The following is a 25,278-nucleotide window of genomic DNA, read 5'->3' as shown; positions in this document are numbered from 1 at the left end:
AATATTCTGCATTTTATGTTTCCCTGTATATTTAATAATATTTTATTACCTTTTCCGGTGCTTGAATCAAATTAGATTTCAGCTCCTTTGTACCTAAAGCTTTTATTTGCAGCAATAAAGTAAACCAGAGAAAAAAAATTACTCAAGAGGGAGGACTGTGGGTTCATACATCGAGGTTTATGGATTTGATTTCTGTTTCAATATGTTTGCTTGGTCTCCAAGTAATGGGTGGATGAGCAACCCTAAATTGCTGATAGAATCTCCTTTGTTTGTTTGATAGCCAATAGGCTCATCAAGACAAAGTACTGGATAAGCATTTATGAGAAATGAAATGTAACGTCAGTTAGGAGTAAGGATAGGAACTGGATATTGTGATATACATAATACACATGTTGAATATTGCTTATTTATTAAAATATGCTGACGATAATAGGCAGTATAGATGGGGTGGCCTATTACATATGTAGTTGATAATACAATTAGAATTACTTTACATATGGTATTTTACCCAAATATCGAGTCTGCCCTACTGGAATGGAATGTTTTTATTACCAGTAAGGTCTATATCATTATTTTTATCACACTATATTTAACGAAGAATTTATTTTATTATCGTATTCTATAATCACCTCTTTCTTAATCACAACCACCCTCATTAGTCCTTTGCAGCTGTTTGTCATGAATTGCATAAACTGTGCCTCTGTGAACTTAAAAGTATAACAGGCACCCATATTTAGAAATAGTAATTGCTACCTACAGTACTTCCTGTTGTTTTCCCTCTCTCCACTGAGCCTGTCCTATTCGCTCAGGAGACATCATTATTGCCAAACCATTAAAGAACATTGCGATTATTGAACAGGACTATTGTTGGAACAGAAAATGCTGCACAACGCACATACAATATTATTTGATTTAATACAATTCAAATAATGCAATCAACCTCAATTAATTTAGGATAGTTCAAAAGATGACTATGAAAGTTAGCAAAGCAAACAGTCTGTAAGAGCCAAGTTGCGTTTCCCCAAGTACAGTGGAAACCGCTTATAGTGATCACGGTTATAGTGATCAACTGCTTATATGGATCAAAAAGCTTGGGACAAAATCATGCCTGTGCAAATTCCATTTAAATAATTTGCTTATAGCAATCAAGTAGTCCGCTTACAGTGTTCATTTTGTGTTCTTTTACACGACAACATACAGAAAAAATGAGATGCAGCAATGAAACTATAAGCAGCTATATTTTATGTACAGTACTGGACTATTATAGCGTATTTAAATTACACACAGTTCCTTATTTAATTTGTACAATACTGTATTTTGAAAAGCATTTGAAGCAGTTGTATTCATGTAGTAAATATACAAATGTCAACTGGATGGTAATCTGCCTGAGACAAAGAAAATCGTTTATAATAATGATCCGCTTATAGTGATCAATTTCACCCAGACAGATGTGATCACTGTACGCAGTTTCCACTGTATTATCAATTTTGATTGATATAAGTTGACAGAATATTAGGATATGGAAGTAAAACTTCGCTGACAAGAAAAATGAGATCAGCAGGAATCTACTGGTCAGGAAACACTTCATCACAAATGAAGATCATCAACAGTCATCACAAATGGAAAATGCATTGTTGTCAGAAATACCATCTCTGTGACGATCAGCGTTTTCTGCAAAAGTCATACTAAGTTTCACAAGGTGTTTAAATGAGGGCTGTTCAGGTCCCTGAAATGGGGCTCCAATGGTTTTTATTGATATTTATAGCCAAGAAACATTAAAATGCATTGAGAAAAGCACTTTCACTCCAAACAAAAATTTGCAATACACACTGAAGGAATGTTCATATTGGAGATGTTCATATTTAAATTACTGGCTTGTAAAAGGTGTATACTGCTGTCTGTTCACATGAAGAAAGAGTTAATTGTACAGAATGCTTTTAAACATCCACTATGTCACATTCTGTTCTTTCTGTGCCCATAATAAACCATGACTAGACTTGCTAAAAACAAGCAATAATTTCCAGTAAACAAGCTCATTTGTAATGAGTACATATGTAAAGTATTCTGCATCACCACTGTAAAACCACGGACTCACAGTGCCAGAGAAAAATAATTCTTAGGACAGTAAAGATATACTTTGTGTAAAAGCTTCTGAATTTCAGAGGAAATGTTACATAAACTGGAAAGAGATTAGCAGTTTCAGTTCTGTGACAAAACCCTTTATTACTAAACTTTTTGGTTTACAGTCTACACTTAAGGCAATGATATGCTACTTAATCTGTGTATGATTTCAGTTTATGCTATAAACAGTAAACATTTACCATAAAACAACAAAACTACCTATAAAGAAAATAGATCCCCTAGTAATATACTGCGGTGTAGTATTGTATGGTCTAACAGACTAATTCTGAAGATTTTTCATCATGTACACCATTTACATGATCAACAACAAAAAAAACATTAAAATAGAAAGGCTAAAGCAGGACAGATATGAAACTACCTGGATCTATCACCAAGGTATGGCCAGGGTTCTTGTGCTTCTTAAGTTAGTCACCAATCTTTGTGGTTCATCTTCTCCCTGAAGGACCTGAGTCTCTGGCGTGGAGCTGGCACAGGTCTTGAGAGGTGGTCAGGTATCTGGTTCTCACAATCCTGCTCCACTATACCTATAAGACCAAGGGGGGCTGTTTTGCGAGCAGGTTCTTGGTTCTTCTGCAGCTGCTGGATGATAGCAGAGAATTTGTTATCCAGGGATGGCCTGCCTGTTCGTGTCCAGGGCTTCTTTCTGGAGTTCTCCTTCTCTAACTGATGACTGCTGCAGCGGCCCAGCGCAAATGGCTCCTTGCCAGGCGGCGGGGGTGGGGCACGGCGCTTCTTGATGATTTTGGGACTGGGTTGGCTCTCTTTGCCTGGAGACAGCACAGTCTTCTGCACCACCATGGGGCAGGAACCCTCAAATAGGGCAGCCCAGTGAGGTGGCTCTGTCTCCTTCTCCTGATCAATGAGGAAGCGGCCTCCTGTTTCCTCGATTTTATTGTGGATAATATCAGTCAAGCTCTCAAACTTACTGGGGGAGCTGATACCTGCAGATTGAACAGTGCAATAAAAATACCCATATCAGGAACATCAATAAAACAAAAACATATAGCTTCACAGCAAGACAATCTGCTATATTAACAAAATTTTTAGTTCTTCTTTCACAGGTATAGCATGCTGCACGTGAAATGCACTCACTGAGGTCATTGTAGACTGATTCAGCAGGTTTTGTCAGGAAGAGTGGAGGTTTCCTCGGAGATGCGATATCAATTTCCAAGAGTTCATTACAACAGTGCCGCCATTGGTCTGAAAATGAAAATGCGTGTCTTGGCAGTGTCGTCATACAGAGCACCGTGACGTACCATCGAGCAATTATGTTAGCAAGGGCCAAGTTGAGTAAATAACATAATGCTAAATAAATCTCAAACTGAACAGAACCAGCAAATTGATGTATTTTGCCCTTTTACTGTGGATTTGTGCCATGAGAAGTATATCACCTTTAGTCAATATTAGCAGTGGCTTATTGTGGATCATCGTTTGATTTCAGTAGTACATGCTCTTCTGATTTTTGTAAAAGCTTGCAGCTATTTTTATAGCTCTACAGTTACTCAAGTCACTCACCTTGGTCATAGAAGTGCTGCTGGAAAGCCTCCATCCATTTCTCCAAGTCCTCTTTGTTCTCTGCTGTAAATATGTACGTCTCAGCTTCTTCAACAACTGGGTTGATAATTACCAAGTGGTTGGGCCTTTTCTGCAGTTCCTTTGGTACCATGCGTATCCTGGTCTCCTGTATAAAGAATGGAATTTTAACTTCCCTTTCCTTTGTCCTTCTCTTTAAAACAATTAGGACTAATTATCCATCTGCTTTAATTCTATGCCCCACTTCAATAAACCTAGTACTCATTGATAAATTCCACTTTTGCAAAGGGCTACTACAATTAACTCATTACATCACCTACATAATTCATTTGATAAAATCCCCATCTGCTTACAGAGAATCATATGGTCAGCATTTATGGAACACAAATGAGCCACAATATTACGACCACCCCTATGTGAAGCAAATAATATTGACTATTATGCGTGTCAAGGTCTGGGATATATTAGATGGTAAACGAACATTCGCAGTACTCATAGTGGACACGTTGAATGTAGAAAAAATAGCCAGGGATAAATATCTGAGTGACTATGACAGGGGCCAAATCATTATGGCCAGACCACTGGGTCAGAGCGTCTCTAAAAATGGCAAGACGTGCGGGGGGTGATCACAGTGACCTGTGAGAGCACCTACTGAGTGGTCCTGAAGAGTCGATAGGGTGGAATGAGGCCAAGATGTGAACAAAATCTATCATGTCTGGTACAAAGCAACAGTGACACATACTGCACATAATTTTGATAATTACATGGGTGTCGTGTGACGACATCAAGCACTGTTGTGTTTTATTATTCACTTCACATGGGGCTATTCATAATGTTTTGGCTCATCGGCATAAATGCAAATACATACAAAAAGCAAGTAGGTTTGGTATTACAGTCCAAAGTACAAGTAACGGCAGCTGGTCCGCCTGTAATGCAATGTGCATGGTCTTACATTTACCTTGTTGACAGGAATGACAAGTGAAGGTTCCACTTTGGCCTCAATTTCCTCTGGGGTATAGTAGCAAGATAGATTAGCGGCTTTAAGCACGCAGAAGAAGTCGCAACATCTGACGGCCCCGTCAATGTTTTGCTGCAAAGGTGGAAACGGGTCCCTTTCGTAAGTCACTAGACAATAATACTGGGCAAAGAGAGCACACAGCTTTCTGTCTTGGATTTTAAAAGGAAAGTCACCTGGAGAGGGTCAAGAAAGCAGAGACGACAGAAAACAACAACATCGGGAAATGGGCTGTAAGCCCCAGAGAGGGGCGTGAGAAAAAAAAGCTGTGAGCATTGTTCAAAATTGTAAATAAGGGAACTGCTAAGTACAGTAGCAGGTTGTTTATAATAACTGGCCCAATTATCCTGTCTTTCGCCCACAGTAAAGAATCTGTCAAACAAAATATTGTGAAAGAATGCCAGTAGTCTTGCATATGTTGTATAAGTATGTGGAGATGGTTAAAATGAAGAGGTAGGGAGTTCCAGTGGAAATGTTGTTGTATGGAGGGTGGAGGGGAAGAGCTGAAATAAATTAACAGCCACTTCCCATTGACCAGATGAACTGTTATTTCCTGTCCGTACGGCATCCAACTCTACTGCAGGCGGTGAAAAGTGCAGGGGCAGGTGGTCTTGGGGAAGCGAGCTTCACAATAGCCAATGGAAGGGTTTTACCTGCTGACTCAAGAAGCCGCTCATCATTGGTTGGGTCATGCAGTCCGGCTGCGCGACTAATCGGCAGCACAAATTTCCATACAAAGGCAACCAGGAGGAGGATTCCTCTGATAAAGATATACATAGCAGATATATATATATATATACGTTGAAGTCCATAACACTTAAGAAAACATTTTACGTATATCTATATTTGTTTTATGTAAAAATTTACTGTATGTATAGTTATATCTAAATCCAATAAAATCATAAATGTACTTCATATAAATGCCATTGTATACTTTATCATTGCTCCTAGAGTGCAAAGTTCAGCTCATAATTAAAGGAACCAGCAAACATCTCACCATTCTGCATGACTACCAGCGAGTGTGACTGAAAAGTGCCTTCTGCCTGTTCCAAGTGCAGCGTGGCGTAGGCCAGCAGGCTGTAACTGGCATCCCTAGAATGCAAGCATGAAATGGACTCCATCAGATCTCACACGGAATTAGTGCATTAACTGAATCAGCAGTGATTTCTCATTTACAGACAAGAATGTAAACAAAGCAAACTTCCCGTCCATTACTTGTTCCCTGACAGCGTGATCAAATTTGCCTGCCTTAGCAATACAATGGAATTTGCAAAAGCAGGAATTTTACTAGCTAGTCTAGCAGTTATGTAGAACTGTTAACAATAGGTACAGAACACAGAATTAATGAATTAAGACTGTTTTTGAATATAATGCCATAAAACAAAAACCAATGAATGTGCTATTTGCCTTACCTGCACATTACTTTGGACAAAGAAGCATGTTAAATCAAAATAACTGTAAATACAAGGATATTCTAGAAGCAATAATTACAAGTCACAGGGCATGAAGGGAGGGGTTTCTTACGGGGGTATTGGGTTGTACTGCAGGAATGTTTCAGGATCAGCGCCTTCCACCAGATGGCATGCTCTTTTCCCCGTTGATTTGCCAAATGATGTACGAAATTTTCTGGCTAATTTTTTAGGTGTGTTCATCAAGGATCTTTCTTCTTCCATATTACAGCTGTAAATCTCCAGAGACAAGTCAAAATGGGGCCTGGCCTCATTACTGCAATAGAAGAAATTGTGAGATTATGAAACAATGCAACTTTACTGCAAATGAAACTGCTCTGAATACAAAGTTCCAAGTAACACAAACGGTTTCTACCATGAAATCATCCCGGAATTAAATACAAACTTTGTAGTTACAATCTGAAGTTTATTGCACTAATGATGCACCTTGAAATTCAGCTGTTTACAATGCAAATTATTGCATGACTATCAGTATATAAGACAGCTTTAAACAATGGTAATGATACAGAAATATATACTTCCAGCATAATGATTGTGTACCCAGAGAAAGCTGCTATTTCTATTTTGTTTGTCATGAGATAGAACTAGGCTAGGCACCCAGGTCAGGTTTATGTGAGGAGTATGTGCCTGATTAAAATCATCCATCCATCCATTTTCCAAAACCACTTAATCCCAACTGGGGTCACGGGGGGGCCCGGAACCAATCCCGGGAGCAATGGGCGCAGGCGGGAACAACCGTGGGCAGGCACCAACACACCACAGGGCGCACACAGTCACAGGGCCAATTTAGACTCGCCAATCAACCTATCCTGCACGCTTTTGGACCGTGGGAGGAAACCGGAGCCCCCGGTGAAAACCCACGTGAACACGAGGAGAGTGTGCGAACTCCACACAGAAAGGACCTGGGACTGAACCCAGGACCTTCTTGCTGTGAGGCAGCAGTGCTAACCACTGCCCCACCCCCTGATTAAAATCAATACTTACAAAAGTGTTAAGCCTTCAAAACATATATCTGTTACGGATCTGTCTACAATCACCATCTCCGTGTCAAAAACTTCTGCTTCAACTTTCATTAAGCAAAACACAGCAACTTTCCGAGAACCTAGAAAAGATAGACATATGCATTTTATATGTAATGTGCAGGGATATTAACCAGAGCAATATCCATAGTTGTTAAGCATATCATTCCATTTATATGTCTTTTCTTAAGAAACAGGGCAACATGCAAGCCATGGTCATATGCAAAAATAACTCAATTAGTGATCTGGCCACTGTTCTGCAAGAGAAAAGGCTGAAAATCCCTCTGGCCACTGTGCAGGACTTGTATCCGTCACACCTAAGACAAACTGATGCTGTACTGGCCACAAAATAAACAAACAAACTTACTTCCTTTGTTATTGAAGTGATCTGAATCTTTCCACAGCAGCGGTATTCTTAGCCCTTAAAAGAGTGCAAAAATGTTTATATAATTTTGAAATCATATCTAGCACTTACTGCTTTTGCTAAATAGAATACACATTAATACTCATCTGTTTTTAAAAAGTGATCGGTCACAATTCATTTAACTCCCAGTGTCTCCCAAGGATTAATGACATTTATTTGGGATATACTACTTGAAGCCTGAGGGTAAAGGAGATATTAAATATTCCAAGGTACTTGTACAATGTACTGCCATAATCTTACCTGATATTGCAACTTTTCCTTTGCAAGCCAGACGATTGTTGCAAGCTTGACCTGATAATCTAAAAAATGTAAGGTGTAAGGTGTTTCGTTTTTTAATATGCAAGTTAATATAAACTGCTACAATTATGTAAAAGTGAGATAAAAAATACCAAATTGTACAAATACTAGTTTTATTGTACGTGTGCAACGTAAGTACTAATTTGGCTTAACCAACACCACACTAACACCAATGTATATATTCTATTTAGAAACCATCCCACTCACCTTCTTGTGAACTTGGTTTCCAAATCTTTCTTGTTCTGTAGCTCAGTCAAGTATGCCTTTATGCGAGTATTACATGTAAGGAGGTTCTTGGAAACACTTAAGATTTGCTCTCTCTTGGTGCTGGCCCCCAACAGCTTGTATGCTCCGTCACGCATTCGTATTTCAAAGTCTATTTTCTCTTGAATCTTGCTTTCCTACAAACAGAAAAAAAACCCCGATAGCAAAACGAAGTGTCCGCTTCTGGTGGCATCAGCCGGGAAAAGGCCTCCTTTTTTAATAATATGACAAAAAATATTAATGGAAGCGGCACACACAGGAACCACTTGTCTAGATGAATGTGTGTTTCTACTCATCATATTTCAATACTAAAAACAGCTTTCAGTATTTCAAAGATTCTGTATTTCTTTAATAAAAACCAAAGTCCCAAGCCATCAGCAGAAATACATTACAAAACAATAAAAGCCTTGCTTGCACCTTAATAATAAAAAATAAAATGAAAAAGCTATTTAAAGAAAAAAAATCAAATAAGCTATACATCTGGTATTGGTATAGCAAATGCTTTTGTTTTGTAAAATGACACCAAACAATATAAGGTTGAAGTTAATTGCAAGCAGTGAGATTAGTTTTACCGCCCAATAAATTTATTACCACTTGAGTACAACGCCTAACGTTCTTTTATTTGCTCTGTTATGTGCTAATATAATACAACCCATCCTTAGCTGAGATTGGTATTATTAACGTGATCCTTTCATTTCCAGCTCACTTGTGCAGAGCATGGTCAGGTGAGCCTAGTGTCTATCCCTGAAAATGGGACAGGGGGCACCCCTAAGGAGATAAAAAGGATACACACATGCACTACAGACAATTTAGAAACACCAATTCGCCTAACTCATGCACCCAGAGAAACCCCATGCAAAGTGCAGACAGAAGAAACTCCGTTTGGGATCAGACCCCCAAGCTTGGAGGTGTGAGTTACGGACAACAATTAATCAGACGTACATTAACTTAGACCTAGGCTTAACGAAACGACCAAAGCATGGGGACCTAGCTATACCTGTTTTTACTGTCGCAGGATTGGCAACAACTGATTTAAATGTCGCTCAACACTTGTGTATAAACAGGCGAAAATCAAAATCACGTATAATAGGCTGGTACTCCCCATTCACGATAACATACGACACACAGAGGAAACGAATTATATGCCTATGACAAATTACCGAATTCAACCTGTTATAATGATGATTACAACAATCGTTACTTAACTAGTTACATGTTGAACTATGACTGTATGTCCACTCCCTTAATCTAAACTTGTTTAAAATGTCAGAAAATTACCTCATTGTGTAAAAACAAACTGCTCTGTCTGATTTTCTTTCTTTTTATTTCCATATTAAGTGAAGAACAGGACGATACAGTTGCTCTGATTCTTTCATTTCTTCGGAAGTTTTGAATATCCCGCGGTTCTTCCATGTCTGCGGTTCGCGTCCAGTCTCAGTCAGACAATGAGCCGATACGTTAGCGGCAGCTTTTCTCCACCCTTCAGTTACGACAGGGACCGGGGTGAAAGTTCGGCAGGACAAAACAACATAAGGGGAATCTACCATTTTTGAAAATTTAAATTTACCAGGTATTACGGCAACATGCACGCGATTTTTCGACATAAAGCTGATGCATAAGAAGTATTTAGTTGATCTGAAATATCATCTCCTAATATTTGTCGCTGAAAAGATTTTAGATACCTGTATATTTACGGCTATCCCCATCTGTGACGAAGTGGTTTCGTTCGATTAGCTTATTTGTGTAATACGGAACAAGTTGCTAGAATGTAACACTTGAATTGTATAATATTGTTTTATACTACTTTTCAACATTGTTTCTGTACTCGTAGGTAGCTATAGTTATAATAAACAAGGAAACAAAGTATTTTGAATATCTGGTTAAATATAATGTCGGCGAATTAACCAAAAATAACAATTTTTGCTGCTTTAAACAAACAATACTTGATTACAATTATAAGTATGCCTATAGCTATAAATTCAGTATGTCATTTGTAATACTGGACAATTGAGTTTTCAATTCGTTTAACCTGCATTGAGATCACCGAATGCAGGTCGTCTTGCAATTCCATTCGTGTTGGACTGGCATCCGAAAGGACTGATCATGTTCAATATTAAAAGAATCAATGAAATGCTGGTCATGTATCATGGTAAATCACTAAAAATTAGATTTTATTATTTAATTATTCAACGTCAAAAATGAAAATCAACCATAAGATTCGTTTTAAATAGTTGGAAAATAGAACCCAGAATAACTTAACAGCTGGAAATATGTTTAATGAAATTAAATCTTTTACCCTCGTTGTCGTCTTGTTTTTTTAAATCAACTCACTTTCAGTCGTACCCCGTGTGTTTGTGTGTGTGAGAGAGAGAGAGAAGCACGTTTTTTGTCCATTAAAATAACATCAAATTGATTAGAAATAGCGTGTAGACATTGTTAATCTTGTAAATGACCATCATAGCTGGAAACAGCTGTTTTTAATGGAATATCTACATAGGCGTACAGAGGCCCATTATCAGCAACAATTAGTCGTGTGTTCCAGTGGAATGTTGTGTTTGCTAATGCAAGTTTATCATTTTAAAAGGTTAATTATCATTAGAAAACCCTTTTGCAATTATGTTAATACAGATTAAAGAAGCAATAAAACTGGCCTTCTTTGGACTAGTTGAGTATCTGGAACATCAGCAGCAGTGGGTTTGATTATACGCTCAAAATGATGAGAAACAAAGAACTTTCTTCTGAAGCTCATCAGTCTATTCTTGTTCTGAGAAATGAAAGCTATTCCATGTGAAAAATTGCTGGGAAACTGAAGATCTTGTACAATGCTGTGTACTACTCCCTTCACAGAGCAGCGCAAACTGGCTCTATCCACAACAGGATGAGGAGAGGGAGGCCCTGGTGCCTAACTGAGTGAGAGGACAAATATATTAAAGTGCGTAGTTTTAGAAACAGATGCCACATAGGTCTTCAAATGGCAGCTTCATTAGTGCCCGTAAAAGACCAGTCTCAACGTCAACAGTGAAGAGGCAACTCCGGGATGCTGACCGTCTAGGCAGAATTGCAAAGAGAAAACTGTATCTCAGAATGGCCAATAAAAAGAAAAGACAGAAATGGGCAAATGAACACAGACACTGGACAGAGGAAGACTGGGAAAAAAAAGTGTTGTTGGATTTCTGAATAAAAGTATGAGGTGTTTGGATCACAAAGAATAACTTTTGTGAGATGCAGGTCAAATATAGACACTGGAGCAGTGCTGGACAACATCTGTCAAGCCAGGTGGAGGCAGTGTGATGGTCTGGGGCTGCTTTGGTGATGGTAAAGTGGGAGATTTGTACTGGGTAAATGGGATCTTGGAGAAGGAAGGCTCACTTCATTTTGCAACGCCATGCCATACCCTGTGGATGGGGCTTGATTGGAGGCAATTTCATCCTATAACAGGACAATGACCCAAACACAGTTCCAAACTATGCAAGAACTATTTAGGGAAGAAGCTGTAATTGCTGCAAATGGAGGATTCTTTGACAAATGCAAAGTTAGATGAACACCATTATTATTTTATTTTGAAAATGATTATTTCTAACTTTCTCAACGATTACTTCCTATTTATTTAGCTCTATTTACTATTAAAACTCATTTAGCACAGTTATACATAAAATATTGCAATCCAAACAACATGGGAGACATCAGAGTTCAAAAGAGGATAAATTGTTGGTGCGCATCTCACTGGTGCATCTGTGACCAGGACAGCAAGTCTTTGTGGTATATCGAGAGCCTTGGTATCCAGGGTAATGTCAGTATTCCACCACGAAGGACGGACCACATCCAGCAGGAGTAACTGTGGATGTAAGAGGAAGCTGTCTGAAAGGGAGGTCCGGGTACTAACCCAGATTATATCCAAAAAGAAATAAAACCACAGCTCCCAACTCACTGCAGAATCAATTGTGCACTTCGACTCTCCAGTTTCCACCAAAACTACCCATTGGGAGCTCCACAGGGTCAATATTCATGGTCGAGCTGCTACAGCCAAACCTTTGGTCACTCGTGCCAATGCCAAACATCAGTTTCAATAGTGCCAGCAATGCAAATATCCACCTTCACTGTCTTTCCCACATCCAGGAGAGTTACAGTGTGAAGAAGCCCCAAAGAGGCTTACAACCTGGACTGTTAAGTACCTAGATTGCAACACATGGGTGGATCAGTGATGGTTTGGGCTGCAACGTCACGGCATTCCCTAGGCCCACTGCTTGTTCACAGCCAAGGACTACTGAACCATTCTGGAGGACCATGTTCATCCAGTGGTTCAAACACTGTACCATGAAGGTAGTGCCCTGCATCAAGATGATAATGCACCAATACACACAGCAAGGCTGGTGACAGTAGTTTGATGAAAGTGAAGTTGAACATCTCCCACATTCTGCACCAGATTTGAAAATCATTGAGCCACTTTGAGGTGTTTTGGAGGAGCAAGTCAGGAAACATTTTCCTCCACCAGCATCACGCAGCAAACTGGCCACTGTTCTGCAAGAGGAATGGCTCAAAATCCCTCTGGCAGCTGTGCAGGACTTCTACCTGTCATTCTCATAATGAACTGATGCTGTACTGGCCACAGAAGGAGGCCCAAACACCATACTAATAAATTATTATGGTCTAAAACCAGGTGCTTCAGTTTCATTGTCCAACCTCCTTTGAGGCTATGTGTACAACCACTTAAAGTATGATGTAACCACTTGAAGGATGAAAAACTTTCTAATTTTGTACATAAAATCATTGTGGAGCATCATTGCATCATTGTTGTGTGTGTGTTTGAACATCCAGTAAATTTGTGAAATACTGAGTCTTAAAAAGCAACAGATGCAATGACATAATTCTGAACCGTGAGACCTGTATCATGTCATAAATAGGCAAAAGCCTGGGGTCAAACGCTAGGCCTTCACTGGTTTTACTATGGAAAATCGCTATATGATTCTTTTGTGGGAAATGTGTTAAACAGGTTTGAGTTTTTAATTTAATTATACTTAATTTTATATCAATTATTTCCTTAATACAAAAGTTTGCATGAAATAAAATAAGCTTATAGAATACCACTAAACATCATAAATTATAAATATGGTCGTGAAATTTTTATTTTTTTGTTTTAAATCAGTGGAAATAAAGTTAAAAATTCAATACTTCAAAATCACCACTTGGTGTCATTCATGCTATATTATATTTTTATTTAAATAGATTAAGTACAATAGCATTTTCATAACTGATCATAACATAAAATTTTATCTGCAGTATATATTGTTCTGTTTATTTCATTGAGTCATTTTATTGTCAATTTATATTAATTTATGTTCTCTGTTGAGGCCTATACAAATGTTTCCTATGCAAATGTGTTTTCAATTAAATAGTTCTTTGACGTGTGATTTCAGTTAATGTTTTAATGTGCATGGTGAATATACACATACGTTTGACCAACACATATCGAATGACATAGTTTTAAATGTGCTTATTTATGCAGTTTAGAAGTTAATATTCATAAGGTTATAGAAATGTATGTTTTTAAGATTTAACGTTTAACATATTTAAGACAGCATTGCCCTGCGGCAATAACAAACAGACAGACCTCCACGTGAAGAAGAAAATAATGTCGATCACCGAACGGTTTCTTCGCTATTTGCATTAATTTAGACACACTTGGGTATTGTAGTTGCTTAGCATTTAATGCACATGAAGGGAGACAGTAAACGGTTAATGTAAGCAATCATTTTTGAATATACCTGTTAAGAATTAATTTACCATCATATCTTTCATTAAAGGATGTCACTTTATTGATTAACTTTGTTCATTTATCGATATAGACAATTTAAGAAAATTCATATCCCATAATGCAAAGTGTAATGTACGTAAGCGCTATGGGTGCGTACGTGTGAATCAGATGTCCATGAATGGGGTAGGGGCATGACTGGAAGCGTGGAAGTCAATAGCTTGTATGTAGCGGAGGACGCAGATCGCTGCGAAGTTTAGTGATTGTAATTTTGTAAAACGTTTGAGAGGGTTTTGAAGTGAATATCACAAGGTAAAAAAAAATCCGAAGCCTCTTGCTTATAAGGATTTGCTTGTGAAAACTTGCATCGGTGCAGGTAACTGCTTCGTAGTAAGCTAAATTGCCACAGTATGCCACGGGACAACATGACTTCGCTTGTACAAAGGATCGCCAGGCAAGCTCTTGTGACATTCAAAAATCCACCATCAGTCGGGGACAGTAGCAAGTCATTTTTGGAAAACCATGGTAAGCTTTACGGCCTCATGAATGAAGTCAGAGCGGCGGATCTGAAGATCACACCAAGAAAGGCTGAAAGTTCTGCAATGTCTGCACCACATACCCCACCGGTGACTTATATGCATATATGTGAGACCGACGTATTCAGCATGGGGGTGTTTCTGCTGAAGACCGGGGCATCTATCCCGCTGCACGACCACCCCGGAATGAACGGCATGCTCAAAGTAATTTACGGCAAGGTCAGAATTACTTGTTTCGATAAATCGGACAGTCCCGTTGATGCTGCATGCAGCACACAGCCTAGTCCACCGCTGTTACCCTTTCAGAAGGACTCCTTGAAGAGAGCAGTGTTTCGGTCAGTTGGAGAATACACTGAAGAAAGTGCAGCATGCGTCCTGGCTCCCCATAAAGACAACCTTCACCAGGTCGATGCTGTGGACGGACCAACTGCTTTTCTCGATATTCTGGCACCCCCGTATGATCCAGATAATGGAAGGGACTGCCACTATTACAAAGTTGTCCAGCCCATGTCTGACACTGCTGTCAAAAAACCAGAGTCCCAGGAACCCAAAGAACTGTGGCTGCTTGAGATTCCACAGCCTACAGATTTCTGGTGTGGTGGTGAATCTTACCCCGGCCCGGAGGTTTCGCTTTGAAGTAAAATCATGGAAGTGAATCGTTAATCAGTATGTCTACTGGAACTACAGAGGGACACTCAGGATAATCCATTGCTAATAAATAAAATGTTTTACATATTTATTTCTGTGCTCCTGTTTTAACTCAGTTTCAACTTTATCTGCCTGCATTTTTTTTTCATAATTTTACTATCTGATGATGCACTTAGGCATGCCTTGTTAACTTGTGGAATCTGATCTTATGGATTTTCTCTAAAAAGGCTTGAAATTATAACCCTGCTGTACTAATTTATTTGTAAAAAATTAATGTACATCAAGTAATATATTTTCTTGCTATTCTGAGAACTGAGTGAAAATGTTGCAGCTTTTGGAATGAAATAATTTGGATTTCTTAAAATCAAAACAAGTTAATTGTTTTGCAGATGTTTGTGTTAATCAAAATTGTGATGTATTGGGTGGCACCCACAATTTTTGTCAGTCTTTCTCATTTAGTTAATTATTTATTAAAATGACTTTTAAGGTTTTTATGCAACCTGTTTGATTTGTGCTGAAACATTTTGTAAGGCATTTTGGTTTGTGCCGAACAGTCTATCGCAATGTGTCCTTTTGGATTGTTTATCCGATTGGGAAAAATGGTTGTGATTTTTCGCACAATGGAATTTTAAGGTCATTTTTTCCTCTACAGTATTTACATGAAACGAAGTTTGCTGTAATTCTTGTGTTAAGAGAACACTTGTCACTTGTAAATCTTTTTTACTCTGGGAAGGTGTGCCTTAAGTAAAAAATAAAATTAGAGCAATGACATAAACTGCACAACATGTTCTAGTTGAAACTTTCAAAGGATGTGAAGGCTTTAGTCAATGTCTTTGGTCAGAATTCCCAAATCGAGCCTTATTTTATTTTTTTCAAAATTGAGGCAAATTGTCTTGGCTTTAATTTTGTAGGTGTGTGTACGCAATAGGATTTCACATCATTTATTGGGTATTTTTCAGATTATCCAAGTATTTACTTCAATAAACTTGAGGTGATGTAAAATCTAGTATAACTAGCATGTTGCATTTGAAGTGCAGTGTGCATATGTGTGTATATATGTGTAATGTAAATTGTTTATATATTTAGCCATGATCGTGCAATTTAGTGTTGACTGTCAGAAGTGATAACAATTGTTTGTTTTATGTCTTGCAATAATTTTATTTCGGTCATGGGCACATTTCAGAGATGTGATTAAAAATAAGCATACAAGTATAGGGGCTGTGATTATGTTGTGTCAAGGAAGCACAATGTGAATATGCTTTTGTAATTAGGTTTATACATGCATGAGCATCAGTTTCTTTGTTTTATAATTAATGTATTTGTCATCCTAGGTAATCTTTTTCTTTCTTACAATTTCTCCTTATTTGTATAAAATGTCCTTGATTGTATTGCTATTATTGCAAGAATTGTCATTTGAAGTGGTATAAATGCCATTTTTTTTGCCTTGCTGAGTTTTTTCAGTAAAGAGTTTCAAATCAGCATGTTGTGCTGGTTTATATTATTATTATTATTGGAAAAATTAATTTTGATTATGAATACTTTGTATGTGTAAAATTTCATTTTTGAATAACCCACACTGATTACAATCATGCTGCTCATTGCCTTTCACACTGTTATACATGTTTATCCCCTATGAATTTTTGGTGTCTCATTTTACTACTTCTGTGTCTTCGTCTTGGAAGTATCATTTGTGTGTCAGCTCGTCGATGCATGGGTGCTGTTGGAGGTAGCAACACAGCGATCTGACGGTTCTGTGGTGTAGGTCAAGTGTCATATTGCAATCATCAGGCAGAAGTTTTCATCTGCAGTTCAGCATTGTCTGAGGTATACTGATCCAGGTTAGCCAATGCCAAATTTGGTACTCCAGATTTGCCTCTGTGTAGCAGGATCTCGCACAAAACACACAAATCAGAAATAAAATCTCTCAAATGACAGTTCTGATAACGGGATACTTGTGCATACACTATAAATTCAGTTACACATATACACACATATTATTTTGACATCATCACAATGGTTTTGAATTATGTTTATTACGCTATGGACAGCTCTTTTGGGTGAACTGTGCAGTAACTGTATCACTGAAATTACAATCTGGAGAACGCAGAAAGGTCAAATCCAACAATGCAATGAATACCAGTTAAAACCTACAAACAAACAAACACAAAACCCAATAAATCTCTGCTCCAATTTAACATTTTTTCCTCTCACTTCACACACATGCATGACCTTTTTAGAATAGTCTGCACAGGGAATGGCCTCATTCGCTTTATGACTTAATTTGGTAGTGTGATATCTAACAAAAATGTTTCAGATGATTAGTAATAGATAATGCTACTACAGATGGAACGGGAAATTGCACAAAAATACCAAATAACTTCAAGTGCAACTTATTATTGGGGGAAAAGGATTCATCACATTGTATCTATTCAGTTAAAAATAGTATTCTAGCGCAAATTGCATCAACAAAGCATGTAGCATGTCCGAAAGAACGGGCTACTTCTGTTTCCCGGTGTCTCTTCGGAGACAATTTGACGTTCCCGTAGGCGACGAGGTTGTATTACGAAACGAAAGGTGGCAGTATAGAGGGGTGTGAATGAGAGGAAACCTGGGAATGGCGAAAGAAGTGGTAAATACGCCAGAGTGGTCAGACATACTTTATAAAAATATACGTATATAGAGACGGCTGCTTTATCTTTGTTTTTCCTTTTTAAAGTAGCGTAAGCAGCGATATAAATGGCGAGCCGGCAGTGCGAAGGTGTTTTCCTGTAATTTTTGTTCTCTTTTTTCGCGTTGTGGGCCTGATTTCTTTTTAAAAAGATGGTCTCCTGGATCCTCTCTAGAGCTGTTGTGTAAGTGAACTTTTAAAAATGTACATTAACGCGAGCTTTACATAGTAAAAGTAAGTAGGTAACTAACTTTTACAACTGTCTCCATCGTAACTAAATTCTCGATGTGTAACTATAAACTTCTCAGAGCCGTAACCAACTATTTATCTTCCAAATAAGTAAAACCATTAGGGAATTAGTGTATCGTAGTCCAGTTGTTAATTGCCTGAAAAACAGGGCGGTCTTGATGAATAACTAGATAGGTGTTTTACCCAAACTGTCCATTTTCCCATTGTATTTAATCTCTGTTCGGATTTCTTATGTTCAGCCTGGTCTGGATTACCTGTGTGTAAAAGCTGACGGTTTTACTTTTTAATATGATTCCAGACCTCTTCCTGTCGAAACGATGAGCATTTTCCATACCTTGCATGCATTTTCCCTATGGTATAAAAATAGCAGGGTTATAGAACTGTTTCAGTGTCCCTTTAAATAGAGCATTTCTAACATATTCTAAGTAAACGTTGTAAAGAAAACGTTGTAGAAACATTGTATAACAGTCATGTGCCTAACCGTTATTAAGTTGCATTTAGAATGATACTGAGATGCACTTAGAGAACCATTGAAATATGCTGGTACTTCGGTGAGATGTACTTAAAATTGTAAATAGTGTTATCTGTTTTAAAATTGTACAACTTTTCATCAGGAATTACACAGGTTCTGCTTTGCAAAGATTTCTCTGTTTATTTATTGGGCAGTTGTGCATAAGTGCATGTCATGAGCGCAGAATGTTCTGGCAGCACAAATGCATTTTACACGTTGAGTTATAATAGGTCAAAAGCTAATATTTTGTCAATTATTTGTGCTAAATACTTTTTAATTGTTTTTGGCTTCTTCAGCTTTTTTGATTTTATGAAGGTATAGATCAACGAATAAACAGATACCAGGAAAATGTCTATTCTGTTTAGAGATGGTTGCTTAAGTTCTGTTCTTAATGGTCAAATCCATTGTTCTTTTTGTGCATTAATTTAGTACATTGACAATAGGATGTTAAATTATGTAACACATTTATATTTATGCAAATGAAGAGGGAGAATGTCTCCACATAATGGAACATAATTTCCTGACTTTTTATTTGTAAACTAGTTGCATATGCAGCAGACAAGCATGATATTTGGTGATGACATCATTTGCAATACATTACAACACAATTGATAACAACATGCCAATTAATAATTTGTTGACAGTTTGAGGGTTAAGAGTAGAATACTTATCCTGTTTTTAGAATATGACCAACAAATGCTGTATTTAAGGCCCAGGTGTTAAAAACAAGAATTATTATTATTTAGTTGTTATTAGTTGCCATAGAAATGTGATAGGGATGGAGGGATGTTTGTTTGCAGTACTTTTTAGAATTTATCTGGTCAGCATCTGAAGAGTGCATTGTTATGTACCACCTGACATTTGCTTTACAGGCTGATTTTACAAAAAAAAGATCCTTTGTGGGGCAAACACAGAAAAGAAGCTATCATTGTGAAAATGGGACAATGCATGGTGTCATCAACTGTCTTTAATGGCTATCCATTGTCCCCAAAACAGCCACCCATTCACACTTTTTCTAAGAAAATGAATGATGAAAACTTCTTGGAAAATGATTATTGTAATATCCATAGATTTAAATTTTTGTTCTGTATATTACCTACTTTATTAAGTGTGTGTCTTTTAATGTATTTCAGTGTCTTTATAATATAGTAGTAATTACGTTGTGCTTGTACTGTAAATATTGGCTGGTGTAATGATGATGGATATTGAGGGAGGACTGTGCCACGATGCACTGTTCTGGAAATACAATTATTAACCGCACATTAACAGGCGCTTTACTTCCGAAATTTCCTTTACCACAGAAATAGTAAGATGTGACACGAGGGGGCAGGGAAGAGAGCGGTGGTGACCTGTAACCCTCCTGCATGCTGTTATACTAATGAAAGTAAAAAATGCTGATTAGTAGTGTAGTAGTAATGTAGTAGTAGTAGTGTAAAACCTGATTTATCTGTATTTTGTATTCATACTTCCAATGTTCTTCAATATTTGATACTGCTTTAATTTCTTCATTTGTTTTCAAGATGAATAAAATGTATCATCTTTCCTTTTAAAACGGATACAGTTCATATTGTGTGTTCTCTTAATCATAGGCTTGTCTTTGGGACCTTGTACCCTGCGTACTACTCCTATAAAGCAGTCAAATCCAAGAATGTGAAAGAATATGTGAGTATATATGATATGATGAAGAATAATTTATCTATTATGACAAATACTACTCCACAGAACTGTGTTCTGAATATGTGGGTGGAACATGGATATATTATAACTAGTGTAACCCTGGGTTCTGGATGAGTGGGTCGCATGTGCCAGTCTCCCTCTCGGGCTGTGGGTAGTAAGCGGGCTAAAGTTTGTTCCACAACTGCATTTAATAATCACCAACACGGCAAAACAGCACTTTCCAACTTCTTTTTCCAGCCGCTCTCTACCGTTCCCCCTCTAAACCGGTTAAAACGGTTAACCAAGGGAACATACTGAACCTAAATGTAACACATGTAAATATAACCGAAATAATAAAGTGCTGTAACTGATTACAAATAAAATAAAATAAATTATTAAATCTGATCATTCAACATAACATTGTAATGTAAAATAAATATACATTAACCTCAATAAAATTACTGCAAAGCATAATAATAATATAACATAAATCAGTGACATACACTTAATTTTTTTGGATTATTTTAATTATGTGCACAGTAAATACGGTTACACTAATATAAAATGATGTGAATCGGAAACCCCTGGCTAGCAATAGTGTTGACTAAATTTTTGTCTTGGTAGAAATTTCACTTTCAAGCTGCCCAGAATAAGTGGCTGTATATATTCAAGACTTATGCCAAAGTATCTCTTAAGCATTTAATAAAATACAGACCTCCAGATTATTAATATCTAGTCAACCTGGAAGAATAAAGTGGGTTTTTTTTGCCATTGTTGAATACTTTTCTGTTGTTTCATGAAATTTAAAGTATTAGAATGTATGTTAATTCTACTGGCAAATTAACCTTACTTTTTCAAACAATATGAATTGTTTGGAGAGACAATATGTTGTAAATCATGTTTTTTGTCAATATGCGATTTCTATTATATTTGAGTCTGCTGAGTAGCTAACAATGATTTCCTCCTCTTTCTGATGTCTTGGCCCTGTTCCCATGTCCTTAGGTTCGTTGGATGATGTACTGGATTGTCTTTGCACTCTATACAGTAGTTGAAACTGCAGCAGATTTTTCCTTATCTTGGTAAGACTAGGTTGTGATTTAATCTACTTGTGCAGATTTTTTGCTTTATTAATTAGCTTCAATGATGGTTATGTTATCATTGTGGGTTTTTTTTTTGCAGGTTTCCCCTGTATTATGAAATAAAAATTGCCTTCGTGATTTGGTTGCTCTCGCCATACACAAAAGGTGCAAATCTTATCTACAGGAAGTTTTTGCATCCTCTTTTGTCTTCAAGAGAAAGGGTATGACAGCACTTCAGCAAATACGGTTACAGTCAGAATGATAAATATTGTGGCAGTTAAAGAAAATTTTTGCATATTCATGTGTAAAGTGTCTTCAGCTTGCTCAGCAGAAGCATTGGGACAAAAGAGTGACAGATATTTCTAATTACAAAGCGTTCCTGTGCCCACATAAAACAGCTGGGAATTTGAAGGCATGGCAGTAGCCATTGGAGTTTGCCTTTGGAATGTGTCATCTCATCCTCAGATAACTCGGATCACTGGGTTAAACTTCAAAATGCAGCAAAGACTGCAGCCCAAAGCGCACTGCACAGTTAACCGGGGGGTTCATCGTACAGATGAAAAGTCAGCCTCCTTGTCCAAATCCAGCTGAGTGTGCGTTTCATTTGATGAAGAGTAAATTGTAGTTAGACCACCCTCAAAACAAGCAACTACTGAGAAAAGCTACCCTTAATGCTTAGTAGAATATCTTAAAGTAAGAAGTCAGGGCTGGTGATGTCGGTGGGTTACATACAAATTAAAATCTGTTAATTATTTTGTCCCAATACTAATGTTCAGCTGAAACTAAGAGGTCCAAACAACCAGCGCCATTCTTCATGCACTGTGTAGGATGTATAAAAACATTACACAGGAAAGCGGACATGATGTACTGATTTCCATCTTCTGAAATACAAAGTTTATGAATATATCACAATAAAATTTGCTTCATCGTCCCAACATTTCTCCTCCTCACTGTAACCAGTTTGGAAAGGCGCATGGCAAAAAACATTCATTGTGCACTTATTTTTCTCTTAGGAAATTGATGATTACCTTGTTCAAGCAAAAGAGCGGAGCTATGAAACCATGGTGAACTTTGGCAAGCAAGGCCTTACTATAGCGGCAACAGCGGCAATCTCAGCAGCTGCCAAGGCGAGTTCTTATGGTGGTGTGTTTGTTGCTATATGAGGTGCAGTCATACTACCATTACATGATAGGACAGGGGTCTCCAACTCCGGTCCTGGAGAGCTACCATCCAGTAGGTTTTTTATCCTACTTGGCTTCTGATGAGCCACATCTGGCCCTGGTATTTACCTGAGAACAGGTGTGGCTCATCAGAAGCCAGGTAGGATTGAAAACCTACTGGACAGTAGCTCTGCAGGACCTGAGTTGGAGACCCCTGCTATAGGATATACTACATTTTTTCCCCTGTGTTTTCTGTCTTTCAGCACATTGGTATTTCAAAGTGTGTTTCATGTAAACTTTTATAATATACACGTCTTACAGGTTCAATTTTTTCATATTAATTAATTTTTATTTCTTATATGAACTCCTCTTCAAAATGTAGTTTGATATTTAAGCATATGTAGTAAGTGCTCTTTTGACACAAAATTTTTGTTAAATGACGAAGCAGGAGATGGAAGGAATCATTCTTTCCCTTTCCAGGAAGAAACCACCTTTTCTCCTCATCTTCTGTTGTTCTTAATTTTGTTGCTTTCGTTTTCCATTCATTTCTGAAATAAAATACTACCCCCCATATGAACACTGCACAACTTGCGTCAGTTTCCTTACACTCAAGGTACGGAAATAGCATTTAGCATTCTCTACAAAAAAACCATTTGTGTCTGGCCCCAAAAGTCACGTTTGTATCTAGAGAAGTTTCATCTGTATGCAGTATTTGATTTTATATTGTTGTGGCATTAAATGCAGATTGTTTGTGGCAGATTCGTTTGTAGCAGGAACGTAGTGATACTCGTACGTCAGCTGGGAGACTGTTCGATGTTTTTAGCCCCTCAAAGACATAAGATGGGTGTTGGCAGTAGCAGGAAAGCAGCTTCGATCTGCTGAGTTACAGATGTTCCACCTTTGGATATGCTGAATGCCTCATCGGAATCAGTTTGTTTTGGGTCGTAAATGGCACTTTATTGGTCTCACTGTGCAATATAAGCATTTGAATTGTGAATGTGAACAGTTTCAAACATGAATCTTGGTGATATTTTAAAATTGTGTTATGCAAAACAAGACATTTTGTTACATTTTCGTCCAAATTTCCAGTAATTTAGCTTTCCAGTAATATATATATCCCTACATTTCTGATAATATATATATAAAAGTTCCTGGGTGCTTATTTGAATGTTCACACAGACATTTCTCATCCTGCTTTGTATAAATTAGAAGCTTAAATGTAGGCCTTCACAAACATCAGAGACTTTCTGACGTTCTTTGGGAGTGAAATGTTTTTTGCTAATTTGACCTATTTGTCTGATTCTGTCTCTGTAGGGTCAGGGAGCTATAGCTGAGCGACTGAGGAGCTTCAGCGTTCACGATCTAACACAAATTCCAAGTGATGAAGATAGCAGTCAAGCATATTTGAGAATCTCTATTTCTGGAGAAAAAGGCAAAAGTCAAGGTTATAACAGCCCAGGTAAGTGTATCATATTCTAGTAAAAGTGTATTTTTGATGGCTTTCATTCTATAATGAAATATGTTATTAAACACCACAGTAGTAGTTAATCCAAATAGCATATTCTTGATACGTTTGCTTTGTTTGTAATTCTGAATCAAAATAAAGAATATTTTTATTACAGCTGTCTGATTTTTGTTAGAAAGGCAAAATTGGGAAATACTGGAACTGAATGTCTACTACTGTAGATAATATGATTGTATTTAAGGTGTGAATTATTTTATTTGGAACTCTGAATGGGTTCTCAGTGGAATTCTTTGAGTAGAGTATTTTGACCATTTCAACACAGCTTCCAAATATTAACTGTACAACCAAAGCATCACTGATAAACTGGTGACTGAATACCTTCTTGTGGGCTGTGGCTAGTTTTGTGGGTGTTCATATAATTGGTTATTTATTTTTGAACTTTTAAACCTTCCCCAAACCTACATGCTTAAAGAGGAATCTTAGACCAGTCCACCATGCGGAATATGTTAAGATCCTTGATTGTCTTACAGTAGGTTTGCACTTGTGAAACACTCACCCTGACCATGTACTGGATAGGTGGTTGGAAGATAGATGGAAGCAGGGACAGGAATGTATTGTGCATTATTTGGCAGTGTTGATTGCCATGTAAAAACACAGGGCAAAAAGTAATTCAATTTATATTTTCAGACTACTGTCTGTATGAACCAACTGAGAAGACTGATGAAACTACTGAAGCTTTCTTTTCTGATGAAGAGCCCATCGGCCAGCGCAGTCTAAGAAGATCACAGAGTGTCAAAAGCACAAGACCAAAAGTGCGCAAGGAGGTAAGTTTGAAATTTTTTTTGAAAAAAATTAATCAATTTCACAAGTATTATTTTGTTTCAGTGAGTGCACTATTACGCAGGCATCTGAGTAGAAATGTTTGTGAGAGGAAAACTGTTTAAAACTTTCTCTTTCTGTTCTATAGCCCCGATACGGATCTTTGAAAATCAAAACGAAACGAAGACCTGCTCTGAACTCCGTCAACTATGAAATATGAAAATCTGCCACTGAATTTTAAATGGTTTTAACATAACTTTTTGATGTTAATAGTTATTGAATACATGTTTAACAGTGGAAACATACTTTGTATGTATTTGTTAAATTTTACAAATTATCGGGCCTTAAACTTTTGTATTTCCAATATATACTACATCTTGTACTCCATACATCCAGTATGTTTTTTTGTCTTGATGTTATTCAGACTTTATTTTGTCTGGCATGTAATAGCTGTATCTCATAAACTTGAACGTTCTGCACTCCAGACATCAATAACCAAATAGATCAGAATAAAATGCCAATGATTTTTTTTTTTTTTTAATTTGTGTTGGCTGTTGTTTCGATTGGATTCCTAA

At 37.4% G+C, this 25,278-nt stretch overlaps 3 protein-coding genes across 5 annotated transcripts; 2 read left to right on the top strand and 1 right to left on the bottom strand.

The window, feature by feature from the left end:
• Positions 1-1,732: 1,732 nt before the first annotated feature.
• Positions 1,733-10,598, bottom strand: rtkn2 (rhotekin 2). 3 transcript variants are annotated; one of them, XM_072709593.1, is made up of 13 exons: positions 10,460-10,598; positions 9,442-9,643; positions 8,107-8,300; positions 7,843-7,901; positions 7,546-7,599; positions 7,144-7,261; positions 6,215-6,415; positions 5,688-5,782; positions 5,344-5,450; positions 4,634-4,765; positions 3,658-3,823; positions 3,235-3,342; positions 1,733-3,083 (listed from the first exon to the last, which is right to left on the bottom strand). In XM_072709593.1, the coding sequence occupies exons 2-13, from the start codon at positions 9,574-9,576 to the stop codon at positions 2,551-2,553; spliced, it is 1,902 nt and encodes a 633-aa protein (XP_072565694.1). In that variant the 5' UTR covers positions 9,577-9,643; positions 10,460-10,598; the 3' UTR covers positions 1,733-2,550. The 3 variants fall into 3 exon arrangements, with proteins under 3 accessions (XP_072565694.1, XP_023697950.2, XP_023697958.2); XM_023842182.2 differs by lacking the exon at positions 9,442-9,643; XM_023842190.2 differs by lacking the exons at positions 9,442-9,643; positions 10,460-10,598 and adding an exon at positions 9,106-9,257.
• A 3,466-nt stretch (positions 10,599-14,064) lies between these two features.
• On the top strand, positions 14,065-16,574 carry LOC111858150 (2-aminoethanethiol dioxygenase-like). Its single transcript, XM_023839631.2, has one exon. The coding sequence runs from the start codon at positions 14,323-14,325 to the stop codon at positions 15,082-15,084; it is 762 nt and encodes a 253-aa protein (XP_023695399.1). The 5' UTR covers positions 14,065-14,322; the 3' UTR covers positions 15,085-16,574.
• Positions 16,575-17,646: 1,072 nt separating this feature from the next.
• LOC111858835 (receptor expression-enhancing protein 3-like) lies at positions 17,647-25,244 on the top strand. Its single transcript, XM_023840965.2, has 8 exons — positions 17,647-17,948; positions 20,114-20,186; positions 21,183-21,259; positions 21,360-21,480; positions 22,273-22,386; positions 23,734-23,878; positions 24,572-24,708; positions 24,852-25,244. The coding sequence occupies exons 1-8, from the start codon at positions 17,917-17,919 to the stop codon at positions 24,921-24,923; spliced, it is 771 nt and encodes a 256-aa protein (XP_023696733.2). The 5' UTR covers positions 17,647-17,916; the 3' UTR covers positions 24,924-25,244.
• Positions 25,245-25,278: the final 34 nt, after the last annotated feature.

This window comes from Paramormyrops kingsleyae, chromosome 3 (genome assembly GCF_048594095.1).
Source record: "Paramormyrops kingsleyae isolate MSU_618 chromosome 3, PKINGS_0.4, whole genome shotgun sequence".
NCBI classification, from domain to species: domain Eukaryota; kingdom Metazoa; phylum Chordata; class Actinopteri; order Osteoglossiformes; family Mormyridae; genus Paramormyrops; species Paramormyrops kingsleyae.
The sequence above is the reverse complement of the archived record's forward strand: the minus strand, read 5'-3'. Positions and strand labels throughout refer to the sequence as shown.

Coding starts and splice junctions, on each gene's coding strand:
- LOC111858835 (XM_023840965.2), top strand. CDS start 17,917: ATGGTCTCCTGGATCCTCTCTAGAGCTGTTGT. Junction 17,949..20,113: donor ATCCTCTCTAGAGCTGTTGT/GTAAGTGAACTT, acceptor TCTTAATCATAG/GCTTGTCTTTGGGACCTTGT. Junction 21,481..22,272: donor TTTTGTCTTCAAGAGAAAGG/GTATGACAGCAC, acceptor TTTTTCTCTTAG/GAAATTGATGATTACCTTGT.
- rtkn2 (XM_072709593.1), bottom strand. CDS start 9,576: ATGGAAGAACCGCGGGATATTCAAAACTTCCGAAGAAATGAAAGAATC. Junction 7,262..7,545: donor TCACTTCAATAACAAAGGAA/GTAAGTTTGTTT, acceptor TATCTTTTCTAG/GTTCTCGGAAAGTTGCTGTG. Junction 5,451..5,687: donor GCTGGTAGTCATGCAGAATG/GTGAGATGTTTG, acceptor TATCTTTATCAG/AGGAATCCTCCTCCTGGTTG.
- LOC111858150 (XM_023839631.2), top strand. CDS start 14,323: ATGCCACGGGACAACATGACTTCGCTTGTACAAAGGATCGCCAGGCAA.